The sequence below is a fragment of the Bubalus bubalis genome, chromosome 8 (assembly GCF_019923935.1).
Source record: "Bubalus bubalis isolate 160015118507 breed Murrah chromosome 8, NDDB_SH_1, whole genome shotgun sequence".
NCBI classification, from domain to species: Eukaryota; Metazoa; Chordata; class Mammalia; order Artiodactyla; family Bovidae; genus Bubalus; species Bubalus bubalis.
In genome coordinates, this window is record NC_059164.1 from 38,176,902 (window position 1) to 38,199,017 (window position 22,116).

General features: G+C 31.9%; 1 protein-coding gene across 13 annotated transcripts in view; it reads left to right on the forward strand.

Moving 5' to 3' along the window:
• The window catches only part of CACNA2D1 (calcium voltage-gated channel auxiliary subunit alpha2delta 1), a 524,082-nt gene that overhangs the window by 459,146 nt on the left and 42,820 nt on the right, over positions 1–22,116 (forward strand). For 4 of the 13 annotated variants that reach the window (XM_045166379.1, XM_045166380.1, XM_045166391.1 and 1 more), the window contains exons 16-25: positions 471–548; positions 2,491–2,565; positions 2,784–2,858; positions 5,769–5,825; positions 9,051–9,122; positions 10,309–10,380; positions 13,221–13,282; positions 19,408–19,484; positions 20,759–20,779; positions 21,433–21,493. In XM_045166379.1, the coding sequence (XP_045022314.1) occupies positions 471–548; positions 2,491–2,565; positions 2,784–2,858; positions 5,769–5,825; positions 9,051–9,122; positions 10,309–10,380; positions 13,221–13,282; positions 19,408–19,484; positions 20,759–20,779; positions 21,433–21,493 (650 nt within the window). The remainder of the gene's footprint in view (positions 1–470; positions 549–2,490; positions 2,566–2,783; positions 2,859–5,768; positions 5,826–9,050; positions 9,123–10,308; positions 10,381–13,220; positions 13,283–19,407; positions 19,485–20,758; positions 20,780–21,432; positions 21,494–22,116) is intronic. The other 9 variants (XM_045166383.1, XM_045166385.1, XM_045166384.1 and 6 more) reach the window with 5 other exon arrangements.

Below are 22,116 nucleotides of genomic sequence, written 5' to 3' on the forward strand. Positions count from 1 at the left end.
TATTTTGCTACACATCTGTGATTTAGCCTGAAGCCTTTGGCTTAGGGCATGACAAAATTTAAGAATGGAGCTGAAAAAAAAAGCAAAGTTAAATCATTTGAAACAATATTTTAATATCACTCTGTTCATAGTGGCCTCTGATATTAGGTGGACTCTCTGTGAAAAAAAAAGAGTGGATGGACAGGGTTACTACAAGGCTTAGTGTAATTTGATTTTTAAAGTTATTGCAATGCTCTCTTGAGAGTATTATTTTAGATGTTGCATACTTAAAGAACTGACTAATAGATACTACTAATTTCTAAGACATTTATTTCATTGACTTTTAAATAAGCTTTCAAAATAAATTTCTAATTTTTATGACTGTTTATAAAGCAACTAAAATACAGTGTCAGATATTCAAAAACTAATGCATACTGACAAAGTTTAAACTGTTATTTGAATTTGACTTTTTTCTGTGAATCTATTTTTAGGAACTGGGACTTGTCATTACTGGAACTCTTCCGGTCTTCAACATAACCGGCCAAAATGAAAATAAGACAAACTTAAAGGTTAAAAGTTAATTGATAAAATTAATAATAATAAATGATAAACTATGACGTTGAAGCTTATTGTGGATAAGATATTTCTATAAGGAAATACATACAACGTAACTGTCTCATGAGGCTGAAAGTAAAAGTCAGCAGCTGTCTATGTGATAACCACCTGGGAAAAAGGAAATGCAGGACAAGTTCTCAGTTCCCCCAGAGACTAGATTCAACTTAACTCTATTTAACTGTGACTTGACAAGAACACAAGTTCAGGATCTGGGAGTAATTATTGCTTGGACCAGAAAGTTCATTTGGGTTTCCCATAAGATGTTACGGAATACACGATAAATGGGCAGTACTACTGTGTGCACATTTTTAAATGCATCTAAGATACCCATGGAGTTCAGAAAAAAAAAATCCAAAGGAAAAGAAAAATAACATGGTAATGTTTGTATCAGATATATATAGGTACCTTTTTATGATCGCTCATCCTCCAAGTCCCATACAACAAATTATTTTTTTTAATTATCATGTAACTTAAGGATATGATTTAAATGAATAGTTCTCTTTCTGTTTTTCTCTTTTTTAAGATTGAGGAAAAAATGCTTAATGAGTCTCATAAAAATACTTCTTTCTATAGCACTGGCATTGTCAATGCTACCAACCTAAAGTTCTACAAATATTGAAAAATATATATCTTGTGCTTGTTAAATTATCTCATTTTTAAAAATACTTTTGATTTAAAGTAGGTTTGCATTCCTTTGTCTTAGCTTGCATTGGAAGGAATTTAAAAATCTAGGAGAATTAAGATTTTTAAATACTGATTTTATATTTTGGCTGACATTCCTGATTTGAGGGAAATCTATTTCTATTTTATAATATAATGAATGTTGCATTTAAGCATTATTTGTGCACTTATTATAAATTTCAGTTGAAATCCTTATTTTAATAATGTGGCCATAGAGAAAATCGGTTATTCCTCTTTGGGGGCTCATTACCATTCTTAAATATATGCTGGTTCTAATTATCGTAACTCATGAAGGGAGTAATTCTCTTAACTCCTCATATAGACTGTGTAAGGGATTGCATAAATTTGGGGAACATGCTCTGAGTTCGCTCTGGGTTGGTTCATGGGAAAACAGCATAGCTGTTGGCCTAAATTTCTCATTCTGTGTGTACCTACACAGGATTTACAATGTGCTTATAATAACTATTGACTGGATTTAATAACTTTCTATGTAACATTTTATTTTATAATTTATGTAATTTTATTTAAAAAAGATTCCTGATTCCAAATTTTAACACCATTTCCATCCTTATGTCCCATAAAAGACTATGATATCAATTTGCCACATGGATTCTTTGATTTGCAACTAAAACTATGATGCCCATTGTTTGGTATTTAGAAGTTAACAGAAAGCAGAAATAGTGTTGTAAGAGTTTCCATTTTATTACACATAAGATCACCTACTTTTCACATTTACACTAGTATTATCAGCAGCAAAAATACATGGTTCTTTTTTATTTGGTATTGTCTAATGAACTTTAAGTGGTGATTTCTGAATTGTATTATAGCACAAAGTCAGTTTATACTCCCAAAAACACATACAACCCACACTTACAGCTGTTGACTGTACAGTATCAATTAAACTATAGGGATAATTAGTACAAAAAGCAAAAAATTTAAAATTTCATATATTTTTTGTATTTTAGCTGTAAAATCAAGATTTCACTTTTAACCTAATAACAATACAGTTGAGGGAAAAGAAAAATCACAGCTGAGAATCACTGCAAACTGATAGCTTAAGTGCCTCACCCTTACACATAAAAAATATGTATATATATATATAGCCTAATGTGAAATACAAGCATTGTCAAGCAAAAGGATGAATGTATGTTATAATTTTATATAGAAATGTGTAAATTTTTGGTATAAAGTACACTGCCTTTTTGCTTATTATAGAATCAGCTGATTCTTGGTGTGATGGGAGTTGATGTGTCCTTAGAAGATATTAAAAGACTAACACCACGTTTTACAGTAAGATGCAATTTTCTCTTTTGATATCTTTTTTATTTTAAAACTGTACTAATTTAGCTTTTCTTTAAAGCACTTAAGAAATTCTCAAAAATTGTGCATTTATCTTTGCAAAGCTACTAAATATTTAAAAGAATTCTTAAAAGAATGTTATAATATCATGTTACCTTTCTTTATGCTTTAAAATATGTATTTAAGAATTTATTATTATTATTTTTCAGTTGTGCCCCAACGGCTATTATTTTGCAATTGATCCTAATGGTTATGTTTTATTACATCCAAATCTTCAGCCAAAGGTATGTCTATAATTTGTTTACAGTGATAGTGTTCTGTAAAATTAATGATTAATGTTCTTATTAGGTTCATCATTTTTTATTCACTATATAGCACTAAGTATAAAAAGCATTTTATGTGTAATGTTAATACATGACAAAGCCACAGTTATGCGAAGATGTGAAAGCAGTTTTCATTTTCGCTTACCAGCTATGTTCTGCAATATCCCTATCCAGTGTCCAGCTAACCAGGAGTCCTGTCTCAGAGGCAGTCATTATCACCTCTGGGCCTGAGCTTCGCACATCCTCCTGGTGTTTTAATTAGGCTGTAAGGTAGTAAAGGCGGCTGCCTGGATGGGCGTAAACCTGAGAGCATTATTCATGTTCCTCTCTGCATAGGCCATTTCTCTCTCTCTTTGTTTCTGGTAATTATCTCTCCTTTCCCTCTCCCAGACTTATAAAGATATGTATAAAATGCAGTAAGTAAAACTCAGTGAGATGGACTTCATAACTGGGAAGGGGTTATTAATCAGTGAGCTATATGAAAGTTATAAAATGCCATACATTAAAGATTTTATCCAAATCTTTATTCCTACTTTCCTAAATATCTCATCCAATTCATTTCACTTTTCATTAATGCTTCACAGGTAAAGCACTTATGTATCTATATGTAAAGCTGGCAAAACCTTATTTATTTTTAATTTATAAGCAGCTTCAAGTTATTATTTAACTTTGAAGATAATATTAAGGATACTTTAAGCCATGCTTCAGGGAAATCTATGCAGACTTACGTATACTATTTCCTTCTCCCCAGGCATAGATATTTAATGTTAGAGATATTTTAGGGTATCAAGTAGGGTCATTAAAAATTATTCAAAAAGTAATAATTAAGAACCATTAATATTGAATATTAAAAAACATTTATTGTTATAACTAATGTCTGCATTTTATTTCTCACTCTGGTAATTATTTCCATACAAAATCCATCATTATCTAAATATTTACTAATTATTTATAGCTACTGATCACCCTGAATTATTTTTAAAGTTGTTACTTTAATGTAAATATGAGATAAGCATTTCACATGTTATCATTAGTCTGTCACAGGTCTTTAAAAACATATCAAGTTTCTTATAATAGAATTGTTTATGATTGGCTAACATTATGATTTTTTATAATTGAACATTTTTATCTTTCTGAATCTTAAGATTTGTAAAAACTTTATAGTATTATTTTGTATTATGTTGTATAGCCAATATATTTAAATTATATTCCCATAAGTAACATGATTTAAATGCTATAGTAATATAATGTGCTGAAGGGTGTAAAGGAGCCCTACTTTTATGTAGCTGGACATTTTATGATTGTGAGTGTAAACTCCTTCCCCAAAGGAACTAAAATATATCATAGACAAAATAATAAAGAAGAATTATGAATATATGTAAATATATAAATCCATCATTTAGAGGTAATTATTTGAAAAGTTTTGCCCTTTTCTACATTCTTGTACTAATAACCAGTATTTATGTGGAAAATATTTTATTACTATTTGAATGCTTTAAACATGTTTCTGGCTCATACTTGGAATAATTAATTTACTAAAATTTTGAAAGCTACAAACAAAATATAAATTATTTATAAATTCATAGTAAAGCCCAAGTGGTTGATTTTTTTTCAGGATTATGTTATTTTTTCATATTTTTATATAGGAAATTATTAAAAGAATAGTTTTAGAGAACCATTTAAAATGTTTAAACTATCAGTGTATTTTTTCTGAAGTTCATGCTTTTGAATTAAATATGCTTTTTCTCATTATTAACAGGTTAGATATTATAATTTCTTTTTGTGGGTGATGTTACTAGTTATACAGATAGATACAAGAACCTGATAAAGTATAATATAGTGTAATACAGTTGTTTAGAAACTGATAAATACAAAGGACCAATATGGTTAGAGTAGCATGCTAGCAAAATTAATCTTAATCTTTTTCATTCAAAATTCACCAGTGAAAATATAGAAAAATAATGCCATGTTCCATAGTACCCATTATTATTTAGCAAGATCAACATTTAATCTTACGCAGGCTTTCTTTGCTGAATGCCTTGTGTTTCCTCCTGAAACTATAATCTTAATTCAACTTATTTGAGTACAATTCTGAAGTTTTTAGAAGGCAGAAAAAGTATCCTAAAGCCAAGAATAATGGAAAATAAAATAGCTGTGAATCTTTGCTTATCTAATTTTCTAAGGAATCATTACTTATCTTCTCAAAGTGACTCTTCAGAGTCTCTACCATGACTATATTTTGACGAATGCTGAATTATGTATCCTCCTTTATTCCAAAATAGAATTTAGAATTCCCCCATTTTGTTTCATTGACATAACCAGATTAGGTATACTTACTAGATATCTCATTTTTTATCAGTCTTAAGAAATATTTATTGTATAGGGAATTGTGAATAATTTACATTTTAAATATTTAAAATAAACCTACAGTGTTATGGGGAGGGAGGAAGGAGGAGGGTTCAGGATGGGGAACACATGTATACCCATGGCAGATTCATTTTGATATTTGGCAAAACTAACACAATATTGTAAAGTTTAAAAATAAAATAAAATTTAAAAATCAATAAATAAATAAATCAGCATAAGAATTGTCTGAGAGAAAGCATCTTTCTCCTTTCCTACTTTATTACTTTTTTTTTTTAGGAATAAAAGGAAAATATTAGTAATTTTTCTGTAAATGTTATGTAATTTTACTAGCTTTACATATTTTTTCACTAAAAATATTTTTGAACTTTCGTTTATTAACTCATCATGAACTTGATGATACCTGTTTCTGCTTGAGGAAATATCTGACCAAAATGGATGATAAGGTAGAACCTTTACCCAGGTTGATATGTAGTATGATGAATTACCATCTTTCTGTTGCTTCAGCCTATTGGCTTAGGTATACCAACAATTAATTTAAGAAAAAGGAGACCCAATGTTCAGGTAACTGAAGTTAGCAGTGCCTTCAAATTTGCTAAATCAGAGTTGCAATCAAGCTTCTTTTCCTAAAAGCATATGATTAATGCCGCCTTTCTTGATAGCAAGCTTCCAGAGCATGAGATGGAGATGAGCATCATTTCTCAATAAATTGGAGCAAAAATGTTATTAATGATGGCAGAGGGTATGCATTTGCTGACTAAAGACTGCTAGCAAATTATGTAACAATGATAATCAGAGTAATCACAAAATTAAAATTAGGTTTGTTATTAAATATTATTGTGAAATCAGTGTCAAATCCATGTAATCCTAACAATTGGTTGTAAAATTAACTTCTAAGTGGAAATAAAAATACAATTCTGATGTCTAATTTCTATGAATCACACAATTTAAGCAAAAATTCTGGGGAATTTCTAAAAGTATATTTTCAGGTTAGCAGTTAGAGAAAGTTCACGTCACCTAATTAAAAATGTCCAAAATTGCAAATTAATATTGTCTGGAAAACTCATTTGCAAAATCTTTCCTCTGGTGGGAAAATAACTTAAAACATTAACACTAAAAATAATCATCGTGAAAGGATTCTTCCTATAGTTTAGTAAAATTTAGTAAGAGCATTTCAAAATTTTGAAGAAAGTTCAGTGTGACTTAAGGTTTTATATGTAAGCCTATTTCTTTTTAAAAAATGGTGATATTGTAATGGAGAGGTAGTGTGATATTAATGGATCATTACACTATGCATTTGTAGAACTGAACTCCAGTTTGTTCTACTTAAACCAACACTGTCTCCTTGAGTAGTGCACTAAACCCCATGGTACTTCAGTTTCTTCATCTGAAAAGTAGGAAGATTCAACTAATAATTTCCTATCCTACACAGGATATTCTGAGGAAGTTAAATATAGATCCCCAGCTCCATCTCCTGAAAATTCTGACTTAATTTGGCCAGGGATAGGCCCTAGGCTTATGAATAGTTTTAAAGATTCCCAGGAGATTCTAAAGAGCAGAGCCTTTGGATTAATAAAAACTTCAGTTCCCTTCTAGCTCTAAAATTCTGTAACAATCTGAATGTCATGTTGCTGTGTCAATCTTCATATCTTTTATGGTTCCTCTACAGTTAAAATTTGCCTTTTCTTGATTTATTAAACTGTTTTATGTTACTCCTCTTGCATGTTTCTTTTTGTGTATTACCTTAAATTATACTCATTGCAGTCATGTGCATTTTAGTGAACTTTTAGTTTTGCAATACTTTCAAATATTGCATGTAGATATTGTGATATAATTTTTTTAAAAAAACAACCTGGAAAATGGTTTATTTTTGTTTTAAGGAAACTTCAAATGGCAAACTAGCAACCACACAAGACTTCTAAATTTAGAAAATATTTTTTGAACTATGTAGTATTTTTAATAATGCTGTTAATTATTTCAATTTAAAATTTAAGAACATTACATTCTGCCTTTTATTTTAGTTCCACAAATAGTATAATCATTTTATTAGTTGATATTTAAAATTTTCAAATGAGGTTTGTTGGATATTTAAAACATTTTAAAATATTTTAAAAATGAAAAATATTAAAAAAATGAAAGTGTTGGGAATGCAGGGACTGGATTCAGTTCTCATGCGTCTCTTGGTTCTTTTCGATATGAGTCTGCTTTTGAATTTTTCTGTCACTTTACTTGTGATGAGTCTTTTAAAAACTGGTCAGCCAGATTGCCATATACAAAGTACAAGTGGTGCATTGACATTTTTCTTTTATGATTTCCTTTTCCTTTCTGTGTCTTTATATGTTGGATTGGGACATGATCTTCATATTGCCAATTCTTCCTGATAATGCCTCCTCCATGCATGCTGTTTGGGTCTGGTCATGCTATGCATTATCCATTGCATGTAAGATGATATTCTTATTTATGTTTATATTTTATCATTTTATTTTGACTTTGTTTTGCAGTGAGTTAAAATCATCATGCTGATAGGGTGTTTGTGTAAAGATAATTTATTTCATATGACTTTTAAGTAAGGAATTTAGAATAACTGTCAACTTTAGAGTCTCCTTTTGATAGAAATGTGTTCAATTTCATATTTTAAGCAAAGGACTAGAATTATTTTCAATGCTGATTTTTATTTTCTTCTTCAGAAACATGTTACTTTTCAAAAGGGTATTTACTTCCAAACCAGTAAAATGCTGCCTAAAAAAAAATCAGTATTTTAACCTGTTGAACAATCCAATACTTATTTTCAATAGTCTAGATCCTTCTGAATTTAGATATCAGTTTCATAAGCAGTGAATTTTTTTTTAATAGACATGCCAGGCACAGTTTTTTTTTTCTTTTTTTCTTTAAGAATTCCCATTCATCAAAACCCATGGGAATTATATATTTTTCATTATTTAAATGGAATTACTCCCTAAAGGCATTTCTGTCATTATTATAAAATGAATATATGCTATGTATATTGTGTTATTCAGCATTTGATATAAATATTTAACTTTAATACATTTCACATTTGGCATTGTCTTTGGTAGTCAGCAGTTGTAAAACAGTGTTTAAAATGATGATTCAAATATATTTTAGAAGAGCCTGTGAGGCTGTAATTTTTTAACTTCCAGTGACCTTCCAGTAATATGGCATAATTTGTGTTTATTACTTCTATCTAATTAGTTATAACATATTGATGGTATCTAATTTAGTAAACATCAATCCAGTTTCTAAATTTTTAAAGTTGTAAAATTTTAGACGTGCATTATGATTTTATGTTCTAGTGAACTTTGAAATTCTACTACAACATGTTGCATTACTAGTGTTACAAGAGAATAGTATATGTTTCTTATCAAATATTTTGATGTCCTTACTTTATGATTAAGAAAAATTTTTTAAATGTCACGTGGTCATTTCACATCCTGATTAAAGAAAAAAAAGCTGTAAGTGGATCTTCAGAAGTCATATCCCCACAGGATTTGTGATTATAAATGTCCCATCTAACACAGGACTCAAAATATAAGTATCTTCAGTTGGTGATAATCAGAATTTGCCACAATTAAGGCTCAAATTCCTAGCCTACTTATTATAATTTTAAAATATATATGAAAGAATCTACATTTATACAATTATTTAGTCAGCTTTTTCATATATCTTAGGTAAGTAACTTTTATGGAATTAATTCTATATTTAAATAGCCCTTGAATTATTCTCTATACAGCATTTTACAATGTCCTATATGCTTAATTGTTCTCTGTGTAGAACCCCAAATCTCAGGAGCCAGTAACTTTGGATTTCCTTGATGCAGAATTAGAGAACGATATTAAAGTGGAGGTAAGTGCAGTTGGCCTGAACAACACCCTCCCATCAGATGCTGGGATTCTTCCAGTCCACAGGATTTGTTGAGCATTTTCATGTGTTGGTTCTCTCTTTGGACTATATGCACAAAGATGACTGTCTTTTGTCTTTAAAAATTTCCAGATCCTAGGCTCTCTGATCCAAAAGATCATATGAAAAGGAATAAATATTTAAAATTGGGTGTGACCTTAGTTTTTTCTTTCTTTTTCCTTCCACAGGTAGAGTTGTGTATTTCAATACAAATATAACTTGTAAATTTCAATTAAAAAAACATAGGGAGGAGGATGTTGCCATAGAATTGAAAGAAAATTTTCAGAGAATTTAACCACTCAATAAGCAACATGAGGAAAGAAGCTGCCATGTGAAAAGTGAAAGTGTTAGTCGCTCAGTTGTGTCCAACTCTTTGCAACCCTATGAACTCTAGCCTACCAGGCTGCTCTGTCCGTGGGATTCTCCAGGCAAGAATACTGGAGTGGGTTGCCATTTCCTTCTCCAGGGCATCTTCCCAACCCAAGGATAGAACCCAGGTCTCCTGCATTGCAGGCAGATTCTTTACCATCTGAGCTACCAGGGAAGCCCTCCGTAATAATAAAGATAATTATTAATAATAACACTTATTGAGTATGTGATATGTGTCAGTCATGGCTTTTCAAGAGCTTCTGAAATAGGTTCATTGTTTTTGTTGTTATTACTACTATTATTATTATGTCTGTTGTACTGATGATCTGTTTGAGGTACAAGACGTTACATAACTTATCTCCAGTTACTCAGCTATTAATAGTAAGTAGCAGAACCAGAATTTGAACCCGGCTGTCATGTGCCAGAGCAGAGATTTCTCAGATTCTTTCAAGTGGATTAACTCTGTCTCTTATCTATTCAAAGACTCTCGTATTTCTTTTACAGTTTGTCACACGTTTGTACTTGCTTTCCACATTTTACACATTTACTCCCTCAGTGTAGAATGATAAAGTCTATTTATTATAATTACCTTAGACTGAGGCTTCGTGCTGGGATATTTTAGGTAAACCATGAATATCTGTTGTAAAGTGTTCTGACAGGATGACCTAAAATAACAATAATGCAGTAACTTTTAAAAAGAATATTTCCACACTTGGTTGGTCTGTTGAGTGTCTACATAAAGTAACTTTTCAATTTCCCTTAGATTCGAAATAAAATGATAGATGGAGAAAGCGGAGAAAAAACGTTCAGGACTCTGGTTAAATCTCAAGATGAGGTAAGAATTAAGCCAGATTTATTCTTAAATAAAATGTATATATTAATAATAATAATTGACATTAGTGGTCAGTCTGATCTAGTAAAACAATATTTATTTATCAAACAGAGATGTTTCTAGTAAACAGATTTATTTAAAGCACTCCTTGCTGGAGGGATATTTTCAGTAAGATTTTTAAATCTGAAACTTTTATAAAATAATGTTGCTATAGGTTTCTTAATGTATTCTTATATCACTAATAATATATTCTTGAAAATTACATTTTTAAGAATTTTATTGAAGCATAGTTGATTTACACTATATTTCAAGTATATAGCATAGTGTTTCAGCTATACATACATATACATACATACATATTCTTTTTAGATAATTTTCCTTTTAGGTTATTACATAACGTTGAATATAGTTCCCTGTGCTCTACAGTAGGTCATTGTTGGTTTTCAAAAATTGTATTTTATGTCTCCATTTTTTCTATCACAATAAGAAACAGAACACACAATATAATGTCCTGCCATGTTCTTTTAGGCCATTTCAGTCATACAATTTGAAGTCAGTACTTAATAGCTGTATGTTTTGTATGGCTTGTGCATGCAGATGTTTTAATTGTTGAGTTCCATATATTAATTTTTTTCATTACTTGTTTACTTGTTTCTGGCTGGGTTTATTTTCTTTTACTCTTTCTGTATGATTGCCCTGCATTTAAATCTGAAATTAAATCGAGAAAACATAGCTACCACTTTAAAATCACTGGTACAACTATGTAATGCTTGTGTTGTTTTATAATGACGTTGGGAAATTCCTTGTGTATTGAAAGTATGTCTATCCATTATCAGTCACATGGGGATATGTGTTTGTATATTTGGGTATTTGAAAAATACATAGAACCCACAAGCTTTTGAGCCTAGACATTTAATTTAAGCTTTTATGTATAATTTATGTCTTATTTCCTCATAATCTCATCCATTTTAAGCGTAACAATTCTCCTGAGTTTGTTAAATCCATTTTAAGTGTAACAAATCTCCTGAATCTGAATCAGCAGAATTTTTTCCCTATGATGAAGCCAGGATCCAAACATATAACTTCATAAGCACCTGCCCTTTCTCACTTTAATCAGGAGTCCCTGTTACCAGAACACAAGGGGGACACATCAGTGTCAGTCTTGAGATTTGAAATGTCAGCTCTGTTTACTTAGACTTTAGCCATGCTGTTTATACCTTCACTTTTCTGAAAGAAGAGCTAAACCATTCAGCAGTTCTGCCAACTTCTCTCTGTTGATCTGCCAAAATGAACTCTTTGACCTGTACCTTCTTTTTTTTTCAACTTATAAATCCATTTTTTTTCTATTAAGTCACTTTTTAATTTTTCTCCTCCAACTTACTGTAAATTCTTTTTTTTTTTTTTTTGACCAATATCCCTCCATGGACTTTTCATATTAATTACCTTGAAGAAAGTGGTGTCTTGTGTCTTTATTTCTCTAATCTGATATGGTTTTTGATATTCTTTTTTTTTTTTTAATAGCTTGTGGAACAATACTAGTTTTCCCTGGTTTTTTAGGAGTAGTAGTAAATACATAAACTTTTTTTTTTTATTATTCTTTAAGGAATTTTATGAGTCCAGAAACTTCCTGTGCACTTCCTGTCCTCTCTCCCCCATCTTCCACACACATAAATAAAGCCATGGGGATATTTGATGTATAAAACAACATTGTGTGGTTGTTATAAAATAAACTTGGAATCATGCATTTTCCTTCATGCTGCTAGTTAAAGTCCTCTTGAAGATTCATTTTCCAAATCAGTAAATTGTGGAAAAGAATAGTATTTCATTTACTCCAGGGGCTTGACTAAATGAGACAAGGATTGAAAAATGTTTTGTATATTGCCTAATATCAAGTAATAACTTTAGTGAATATTATTGTTCTGCTGAGGATGATGACACTGGAGATAACTGAAAATATTAAAAGATGCATATGTATCATCACTGAATCTAATAGAAGAAGGAATGATAATTTCTTTACTACCCTTCAATAGCTACATAAGAAAGATTCAATATCTATGAAGTCATTTAGCTCTTTCTTCCTTTCCCTGGTGGATATAATTGTTTTTCTAACCTTCAATAATTTAAGTAATTAGAATCTAAGATAAATACTGTAATAATACCTTAATAAGAACTGCTACTGCTAATCCTGCTGTTTAGTCACTCAGTTGTGTCTAACTCTTTGCAAACTTATGGACTGTAGTCTGCCAGGCTCCTCTGTCCACAGGATTCTCTAGGCAAGAATTACTGGAGTGGATGGTCATTTCCTTCTCTAGGGTATCTTCCTGAACCAGGGATGGAGCCTGTGTCTCCTGCTTGGCAGGCAGATGTTTACCACTGAGCCACATGGGAAGCCCCTAATCAGAAGAGTAATATGCTAATCATACATTTGGATCTAGACACTGCATTAAATTCCTGATATTACCAATTTATTTTAAACATAATCTACTATGGAAATACCTGAGTGTTATGTAACATTTCAATCATGTTTCATTATTAAAATTTATTTTTCTAAGAAATGTTTTTAAAGTTTTGATGTTATTAATTTGGCATAAATTACTGATTTTAAATTAAGATTTTCCACTTAAATGTCCTTAAAATTTATCATATGGGTACTTTTCTTCCTAAAATTTTGCTTTACACACACACATAACAAAATAAATAATTGTAGAGTGGAATAGATCAGACATTTGTGAAGAAGGGTATTGAATCACCACTGAATTTATATATAGAGCCTAATGTTCTGCTATTCTTATAAATTAACATAGAATAAAAAGTGATCATAATCAAGTCCAACTCTTTTTTAGAGATATATTGACAAAGGAAACAGGACATATACATGGACTCCTGTCAATGGCACAGATTACAGGTAATTAACCATATTTATATGTGTGCTTATAAAAAATATTCAGTTCAGTATCTTTTAACTATTTTTAAGTATCTGTTTTTCCAGTGGATGAATATTGTTTTTTATATATTCTCAAGCTGTTCTCAATGTCATTAAAATAGAAATATTATCCATTCCAACATTAAAATGCATTAAAATTATACATTATTATTTTCAAAATGGGTAAGATGGGGAAAGCTGGAAAATAAAATTTAGAAATGAAAATTTGTATGATATACATATATTTGATATTTTGTATATTTATGTTAGTAAAAGTTGACAAAATCCCGTTACTTTGTAGTCATGATCTCCACTGATTTCCTCATTTAAATTGTTATGTAGTTTACAGTACTTAAATTTAGGCTGCAAATTAACTTAAAACTTCTCACATCATCATATAATCTGATATAAAATGCTCAACTGATATAATTTAACCCCATGAGTAGGAATTCTGTAATATACTGATTCTTCCAGTTGACTGGACTTTGAAAAACTGGACAGACTAATACCCTAAAATTTCTTGGAAATTCTTCATTCTTCAACACTTGCTGAGCATTTTCTTTGCTTGCTCTAACTTTAAAGACACCTCTTTCCCTGTGGTCCTGCTTCCTACAGCCTTGTAATACTGAAGCTGATTCGATTATGTCCTGCTTATCCATTCTCTCTTCCTCCTCCTTCATATCCCCACCTTTGGATTTCATGTCACCAGACAATACCACCTACCATTCCTCCCTTTAAAGAGTCATCCCCTTCTCATTTCAGGGATTTTTATTCCTGGGCTGGTTTCCACCCTCTCCTCCATTCATGTGGATCACTGTTTCTCAAACTATTTGGGACATACCCAGAGTTATAAAAAAAAAAATGTTTACTAAAACACTAAAAGATGAAAAGTCAAGTGGACAACAATTTTTATTGGACTTCATAGACATAAAATTAGTCTGTCAGATTACTATAAAAATTTCTAAATGCTTACTCTCATTTTCTGTATTTAACTAATCATGACCTGGTAATGGGTAGTTTGCAAAGGGACCAGGTTCCCTGGACATACTTTAAATACCACTGGCATAGATGATTTTTCTGGTGCCTGGACTCGGTTTTTCTGTCTCCTTCTCTCTGATGATCTTGTCAATCCGCAGTCTTAGCTATCTACTTCAAAGTCATGTCCTGCAACTCTAACATTGAGACTGCAAGTCCTTTATAGTCTTAATTTGAGGTGTTTGTTTTTTTTTAAATCCATCTGTCAGATGACTCCATTTTAGCTTTTCATCCCCTCCTTCTGATAGCCCAACTGCAGCAATCCTTTGACTCAGTTGAGACCTGAAATCCATCAACTCCTGAGACCTTTCATTGTCCTTGCCTTCCTCATGTGCGTGTACCTGTTATTTCAGCATAAATTCATTGGATCTTATTACATTCTCTCTCTCATATTAATGCCATCAACTCGTACTCAAGTATAGCAAAGAGTAGTTTGACCAATTTCAATCCTAGTTAAATTATTACCAGTACCACCCAGTATCGTCATAGCTACAGATGGGGAAAATAAAATATTCCTTGACTGATAATGTCTAAAACCTCTAAACCTCAAGTAGACTTTAGGGGCGCCTTTTGATCTCAATAGTCCAATAAATTTAGGAGGCTTCTAGATGACTTTTGATAGCTTCACTCCTCAAACCCATCTCTTTCCCATCCATTTTCTCTGTTGATCTGAACCTCTATTTTTCTCAGTGAAATAGGAAGCAATCAAAAGAGACCTTCTACCACCATAGAACATAACTTCTAGCATCTGTTGCTCCATCTCCTATCTCTATTTCTTTTCACAACACAAGGGTCATATTTCATAAGAGTCATAGTATTAATACTTGAGTTATATTGTTTCATTTATCTATCCACAGTACTCCAATAATTTGCTGTCTTAATATCTATAAAATGTAAGGTTTGCCACAGCCACTAGAAGCCTTACAGCATATGACTTCATTTACCATCAGTCATCTGAAGTTGTCGTCTCAGATTCTTCACTGAACCACCTTCATCTCCATCCTCCTTGCTGCTCCTCATAAACCTGGAACCACTCTGCCTCAGGACCTTTGCACCTAACTTACTTCTCTGAGGATGTAAAGTGCCTCATCATTTCACATTATATATATATGTATGTACACATACACACGTATATATGAAGCATATATTAAGAAATTTTTTCTACTGTTTATTGTCTCCCCCTCACTGTTAAGTTCTAAGAAAGCAACATTCTAAGACTGTTAAATTCTGAGATTATAAGATTGTTGCCTGTTTCATTTACTTTTGAATCCTCAGATTATAAGACGGGCACACAGTAGACATTCTATATATCTTTAGACAGTTAAGTAGATTTTCAACTGGTTTCTTTCTGTCAAATTCAAATAATAGTGTCCAAACTTCCATTGAAATATTCAAATATGAAGGATTCTTTGACTACATATTAATGTATGATTAATATGTAGCCCAATTAATAGGCTGTGGCAGACTCAACCATTCATTTCCTAATAAAACCAAACTATATTCCTCCTGCCTCTGTCTCAGAGCATACGCCTAACTTTGCCGGAGAATCTAGAGTGCTGGGCTTCTCTTAAAGCTGTAATACTATCACAGGGGACCATTGCCTTTTCTGTTGCTAGGATGGCATGCAGACTCAATCTAGAAGAGGAGCCCATGGATAGTAATGTCATGATACACCACTACATGCCAATATTTCTCCATTGTTTTAGTTTTTCACATGATTTTGAATCTACTGAAAAATACCAGTATGACTGTTTTACTTGTATGTAGCTCTTGGTTTCTCTCATTGCTATTAGGCATTTCTTTATACATATACCATCTTTATTTATCAGTATATACATAGGTCATTTTTTTTCCTTCCTCTTCCATGGTTATCGCCAGCTTGATATTTTTGGATAAACTTGACAAAGGGTGTAATAGCCAAGAGGAAATCTGGGAGTCCTGTCTTTTTAGAGATGACTTCATGATAGGAATGTGCTCTTTGCCTCTGTTGGTTAGACAAATAAATTCCAAGTTAGAAAAATGGTTTCTTTTTGACCCTGACAGTGAGTCATTCTGATGGTTGGTCCTACTGCAGTCATAATTACACTCTGGGGGAATTTTAAATTATTATCCTTAAATGTTTTTAATAATCTCACAAATGTCTCTGATATTCCTCCCCTTCCCCTCCCACCCCCAGTCATAACTCAGGTAACCAGATTAATGTTCTTTTCTTCAGTTCCGAGTATTTCTCTCCTTGTTCACAGAACTCTTTCCATTTTCATTTGAGTTCAGACTTACAAGCTTGAAATTCACATCACGCCTCTCTAGCCTAACCTTTCTGCCCTGTCCTTTACCCCACCGTCCTCCCCACAATAACCACTATTCTCTGAACAAGCCTCAACTTCATCATCTTTGCATGTTTTCTTCACACATTCCCTTCACAAATCTATAACTTTGGGACAGATTGAATTTATTTTCATTGTAAGTACTCCCTTGAATCTCTGTACAAAGAAATTCACAAATAACAAAGTAGAACAAAACATTACATCTAAATTGAGAAAAGTGTTTTTATGTAATGTATGAGATACCAAATTTTACTTAGTGATTTCTGTTTCCTTAAGCTTTGATATAACTTGATATAACATATTTTGAAGTATAGAAATTATTTTAATAGAATATTTTCTTTTAATGAAGAGTGATTTTATGGTGATATAAATGATGCAATAGAAAAGTGTGTTATATTCCATTTAACTAAGTTAACCATGTTTATGGGAGTTGCAAAAATATTGCTTGGGCTGTACCATCCATCTGGTGCCCACTGCCTTTATTAGATTTTAATCCCTTGGAGAAAATAAAGCAGCCTTAGTCAATTGGTTTTATATGGAGAAATACAACAAAGACTGCATATGGCAGCATCATTGACTTGGAATGTTGATTAAAGATCTTATCTGCTATAGGTTGAAAAAATAACTATTGCCTCAAGACAAAAAATCATTATGTGTAACTATATGTTTCTGTAAAATACAGATATTATTAATAATAGCAACTTGAGACTTGCAGGCCAATAAAATATATATATGATATGTCAATTTTAAAATTTCTACTGTGTTACTCATGGGTTTCCACACTAATTTTTATGGTACGTAAGCTGTAACCCAAGCTTGCAGCGTGACACTGTAGCAGCCACATGATATATTGTTATCAGTTTTAATTTGAAGTTTCTTTTAGTAATAAATGCTGATGGGGCATTAAAATGTGCCCTAATTTCCCTTGAGAGGAATTTGTGGGAGACAATCTTCAAATGCTCACTAATTCTGTGCTACATTTTATAAATGGCAAGTGAATCATGAAAGGTCATCTTACTTTCAGACTAATTGCACTGTTTTGGTTTCTTTTTTTTTTTTAATTTTAATCTCTTCTACTTTAAAGGAAGTTACCTTTAAAATGAATGTAGAGATTTTCATTAGATCTACATAACATTTTGTTTCTCTGACCTTTACCCATAAGGGAAGTCTATGAATTACTTAATGATGGAGAAAGATTTGGGAATTGGAGGTAACAAGCATCCAATTATTTTGCTATCTTGACTGCATAATTAAATTGTAGCAAATCAGCCCTTGCTTTTTTCCTCTTCATGGAATGAATTTTTAACATATATTCATAAGAAGAAAAACCTGGAATTTTATATTTTGTCCTGTTCAATATTGTTCATTAAAAATGCATAATGGGATTACAGTTTGGCCATCTGTATTCAGAACCTGGGAAACATGAGCCTTGAGTGATATAAAAGATGATCTTCTACAAATACCTAGAAATCTCAGAAGCCTAGAAATGGACACATTTTTCTGTGTATTGCTAAATTAGGGGTTAAATTGTAAAAATGAATCTGAACAACTCAATTGGTGACTTTAATCAAGCATCACTTTTTTTAATTTTTAAAATAATAGTTTAATTGGGAATCTTAAGAGATTACCTCATTTTTGGCATTAGTTTCCTTCTGTATTCAAAGGATAGCAAAGGTCATTTGCAACTGTAAGTATGGATAAGAAATAATTATGTTCTGCACATGTGTATCAGCCATTGTGAGAGTAGAAGAATTGCATGTATGCAATTGTTACTGGAAACTGCATAATATGATTTTTTTAAACAATTCTTGTGTGTATGTTCATTAATTGGCATCTTCAAAATGAGTTGGGTTATCTGCCTGTCTGTGTTTTAATTTTTACAGTCATATTAAGACAAGGCTGGACGACAGGCTTGACAGTCTTTGTGTCTAAAATGTTCTGAATCTTGCTTAAAATTTGCACTGGAGATTTCCTTCAATGTGTATATCTACCACACAACTAGAGTAGCCCTGTGGCTCTTGTAAACTATAAAAATCACGATGTTTCTCCTATTGTACCTCATAACAATCTACCAAATGATATGGGATATCCACATTTAATGAACTTGAAATAAATACAGTTACACTGTTGGATAAGAACCAATGGGATGAGCAAAGGAATCTGAATTTCCCCTTCAAAAGACACAGGGGAAATTGCAAAGAGATGAGTTCTATAATAGTAGGTATTTAATCCTTCAAAAGAAAATATTTCAAATGATTGTATGCATTGTATAATACTAATAATACTTCTTATATTTGTTATTGTTAATAGTGTACATTTGCTAGCAAGCACTGTAACGTTATGTATAATTCATTAGGGAGGGTATAGCCAATGTGCATGATACAATTACTTTGCCTAAACATATCCCTACTATTCTTCTATTTTTTTTTCACAAAAAGTATTTTAATCTACTTTTCTGGAAATATAGTATCCATGACATTTTCTTCAGCCCATTTATGGGCACTCTTAGTAGCTAATTTTCCTTGTGTCTATTCTAATTCCCTACAAGGTAGAGTACTGGATAACTCTGGATGGCAAAACAAATTAAGTGCCTTATTTGCTGAAAGCATTTTCCTGTCAAAGTAATGTCTTTTCCTTCCCATGAGGAAGATCTTTGGATTTCCTGTGAACTTGATGTGTCTTTTTTTTTTTTAAGTTATGTTTCATTTTTGTTTGTTTGTGTTTATGCTTCTCTTGTTTCTATTGCAGTTTGGCCTTGGTATTACCAACCTACAGTTTTTACTATATAAAAGCCAAAATAGAAGAGACAATAACTCAGGCCAGATGTAAGTACTGTGAAAGTGACTTCAGGGTCTATTTGTTATCTCCTAGTACCAGAGGTTTAAATACGTCTAGACTTTTGAATACCCAAGGCTTATACCTTTTAGTAGGTGTTATTACCAAATCAACAGCAATGATTCTAACCCATTCCAAACATGCAAGGAACAAGAAATATTCTACATGGATAGAATATGAGCAGGTACTCCAGCCTCACTGGCAGTCCCCACCACTCTCCCCTGCCTTGCTTTGTGCTCATAGAATCATTGCAGTGCTCTTGTCCTCTGTTGCTGTTGTTTTAAGGGTCTGCTAACTGGCGCAAAATGTTTCACATAGTCTCTACTCATGGCACTCTGCTAGTAAAGTTTCTATTTTTTTTTTCTTTCTTTTCTCCTTGTTTTTGCATTCAGCAAAAATGATATGCTCCACATCTGCAACATTGTTTGAATAAATTGCACTGGTCTTTGGCTTTGGTTTAGCAATTAACTCCCTTCTAATTATCCAAATTAATGTCTTCAGTAACCTAAATGGATTAATTTTTTAAAACATCATTTGGAATGTGGAGTAATTATTAACACTAGTGCATATTTCAAGTCATTATTAATCTTTGTTTTGGGTGGCTAGATTTAGCAAGGTAAAAATGACCATCATATCCTTTACATATCACTCAAGTATTCCTGACCACCGAAATTTTTCCTGTTATGATAAAGTAAAAAAATATGTGTGTGTATATATATATATATATACTTTTTATATCTGACCTTACAGAAACTGCAATTTCTTTTGTTTCTATGTCAGTTCTTTTTTTGCTCTCTGGAGTCCTAGTTCTCATTGTAAATTGTAGTAATTTAGACATTTGTATTTCTACTTTCACTTGATAGATATGATGGTCTTTTACCAACCACTGACTTTGCATGAGCTAGTTCGTCACTTGATAAATGAGGGGATGACTAGTGGGTCTTTGATGATTGGTAAATGCTTCTGTGTATAGGCTAGCATCATTGGGATTGCACTTGAATTAGCCACTTTGCAAAATAGACCCTTGAAATAACCACAGTACAGAGAGGGTGTTCTAGTAGTAATTGACAGGACATACTTTCCAGTCTTCAAAAATATGTGTCTTTTTTTTCCCAGAACTACAGCTGTACATAAATAAACCTTTGATCTATGCACAATATTTTTATTCAAGAAAGTCATTGAATAAAATATTGTTTGTGACCCCCTTTGCTTTACCCTCTTTTTTTTTGTTTCCCTGCTTTCTCTTTCTGATGGATTTTCACAGCCAAAAAGGGCAGAATGAAGGGCAAGTATTTTCTTGTTGCTCAATTTCTTTTTCTGTAGTACACTTGACATTTCCACTGATATTTCCATTCCTATTGGATATTATCCTCTGTGCTTCTCATTTGCTAGATTTTCCTCCATGATCACTCAGACCTTAGTAGCAGAAAAGGGGGAAAGAATATGCTTGTGTTTTCATATATAACCTGTTTTACTTTCTGTTTTTTTCCTAAACTTGGATACTTGTGTGTTTATCCTTCCACTTACTAATTCATACTAATATGAAGAATGCCGTTAATTCACTAGGGCATTAATGGGTTTATTGAAATAATTTTATTATAATATTGGTAAAATATTTATGTTGATATTTTAAATTAATACCTCTGGTGTAACACTGACCTAAGTCGTTTTTTAAAGGATATCTTGGTTACGGTAGGGTTACTTAGTAAATGGGAAAATTATAGACCTAGCATTGTCTTTGATATGACCATTGTAATCCATGTTATGAAATTAAAATTGATTTTATTACTGTGAAGTATTGGGGAATCTTTATGTGTTTCAATTAGGATGAAAGTCTATGTTTTTCCTTATTAGGTTATCTTTCTAACGCCTTATTGACATCAAATATCAGGATGCATATTCTGATTCTTATCTAACCCTATAATATTATATTTTCAGATTCAGAAACTCTGAAACCGGATAATTTTGAAGAGTCTGGCTATACGTTCATAGCACCAAGGTAGGTTTTGTTTGGTTTTCTTTTTTAAGGCTCATTGTGGATGTATAGGCCTTCAAGAATAGGTCAGAGTTGGGGGTCAAGACTGCTCTGGGTTATGCCATGTCTAATTATGGAACCAAAGGAACCAGTAAGTTTAAAACTGAAGGAGAATTCTGTTCATTCATTCATTCATTCAGGTACTTAGCAGCTGCATTGTGCTAAACAGTATGCCGACTTGGGGATCAGGTGGTGACTAGGACAGATGGAGGTTCTGTTTTTGTTGGAGCCAACAGTGTATTCAACAAAAATGAAGAGTTGTGTATCTGCATTTGTGACTGTGTATGCACATACAGCTCTGTATACATATACACATACAGATATGTACAGATATATACCTGTATGTGTGTGTATACACACAAGAATGTGTATACCTCAGAGCATAACTAACGTCATTATTGATTTAACACAAATTTTGGGAAAATATATTTTAATATAGTGAGATTTTCTGACATAATTTTTAAAATGAGCATTCTTTTTCCTCTTACACAATTTTACTTCTCTTTCATATAATCCCCCTTTCTCTATCTCTGTACATCTTCATCTCTATCTCTATTTTCATATAATTATTTGGGACTCCATTCGTG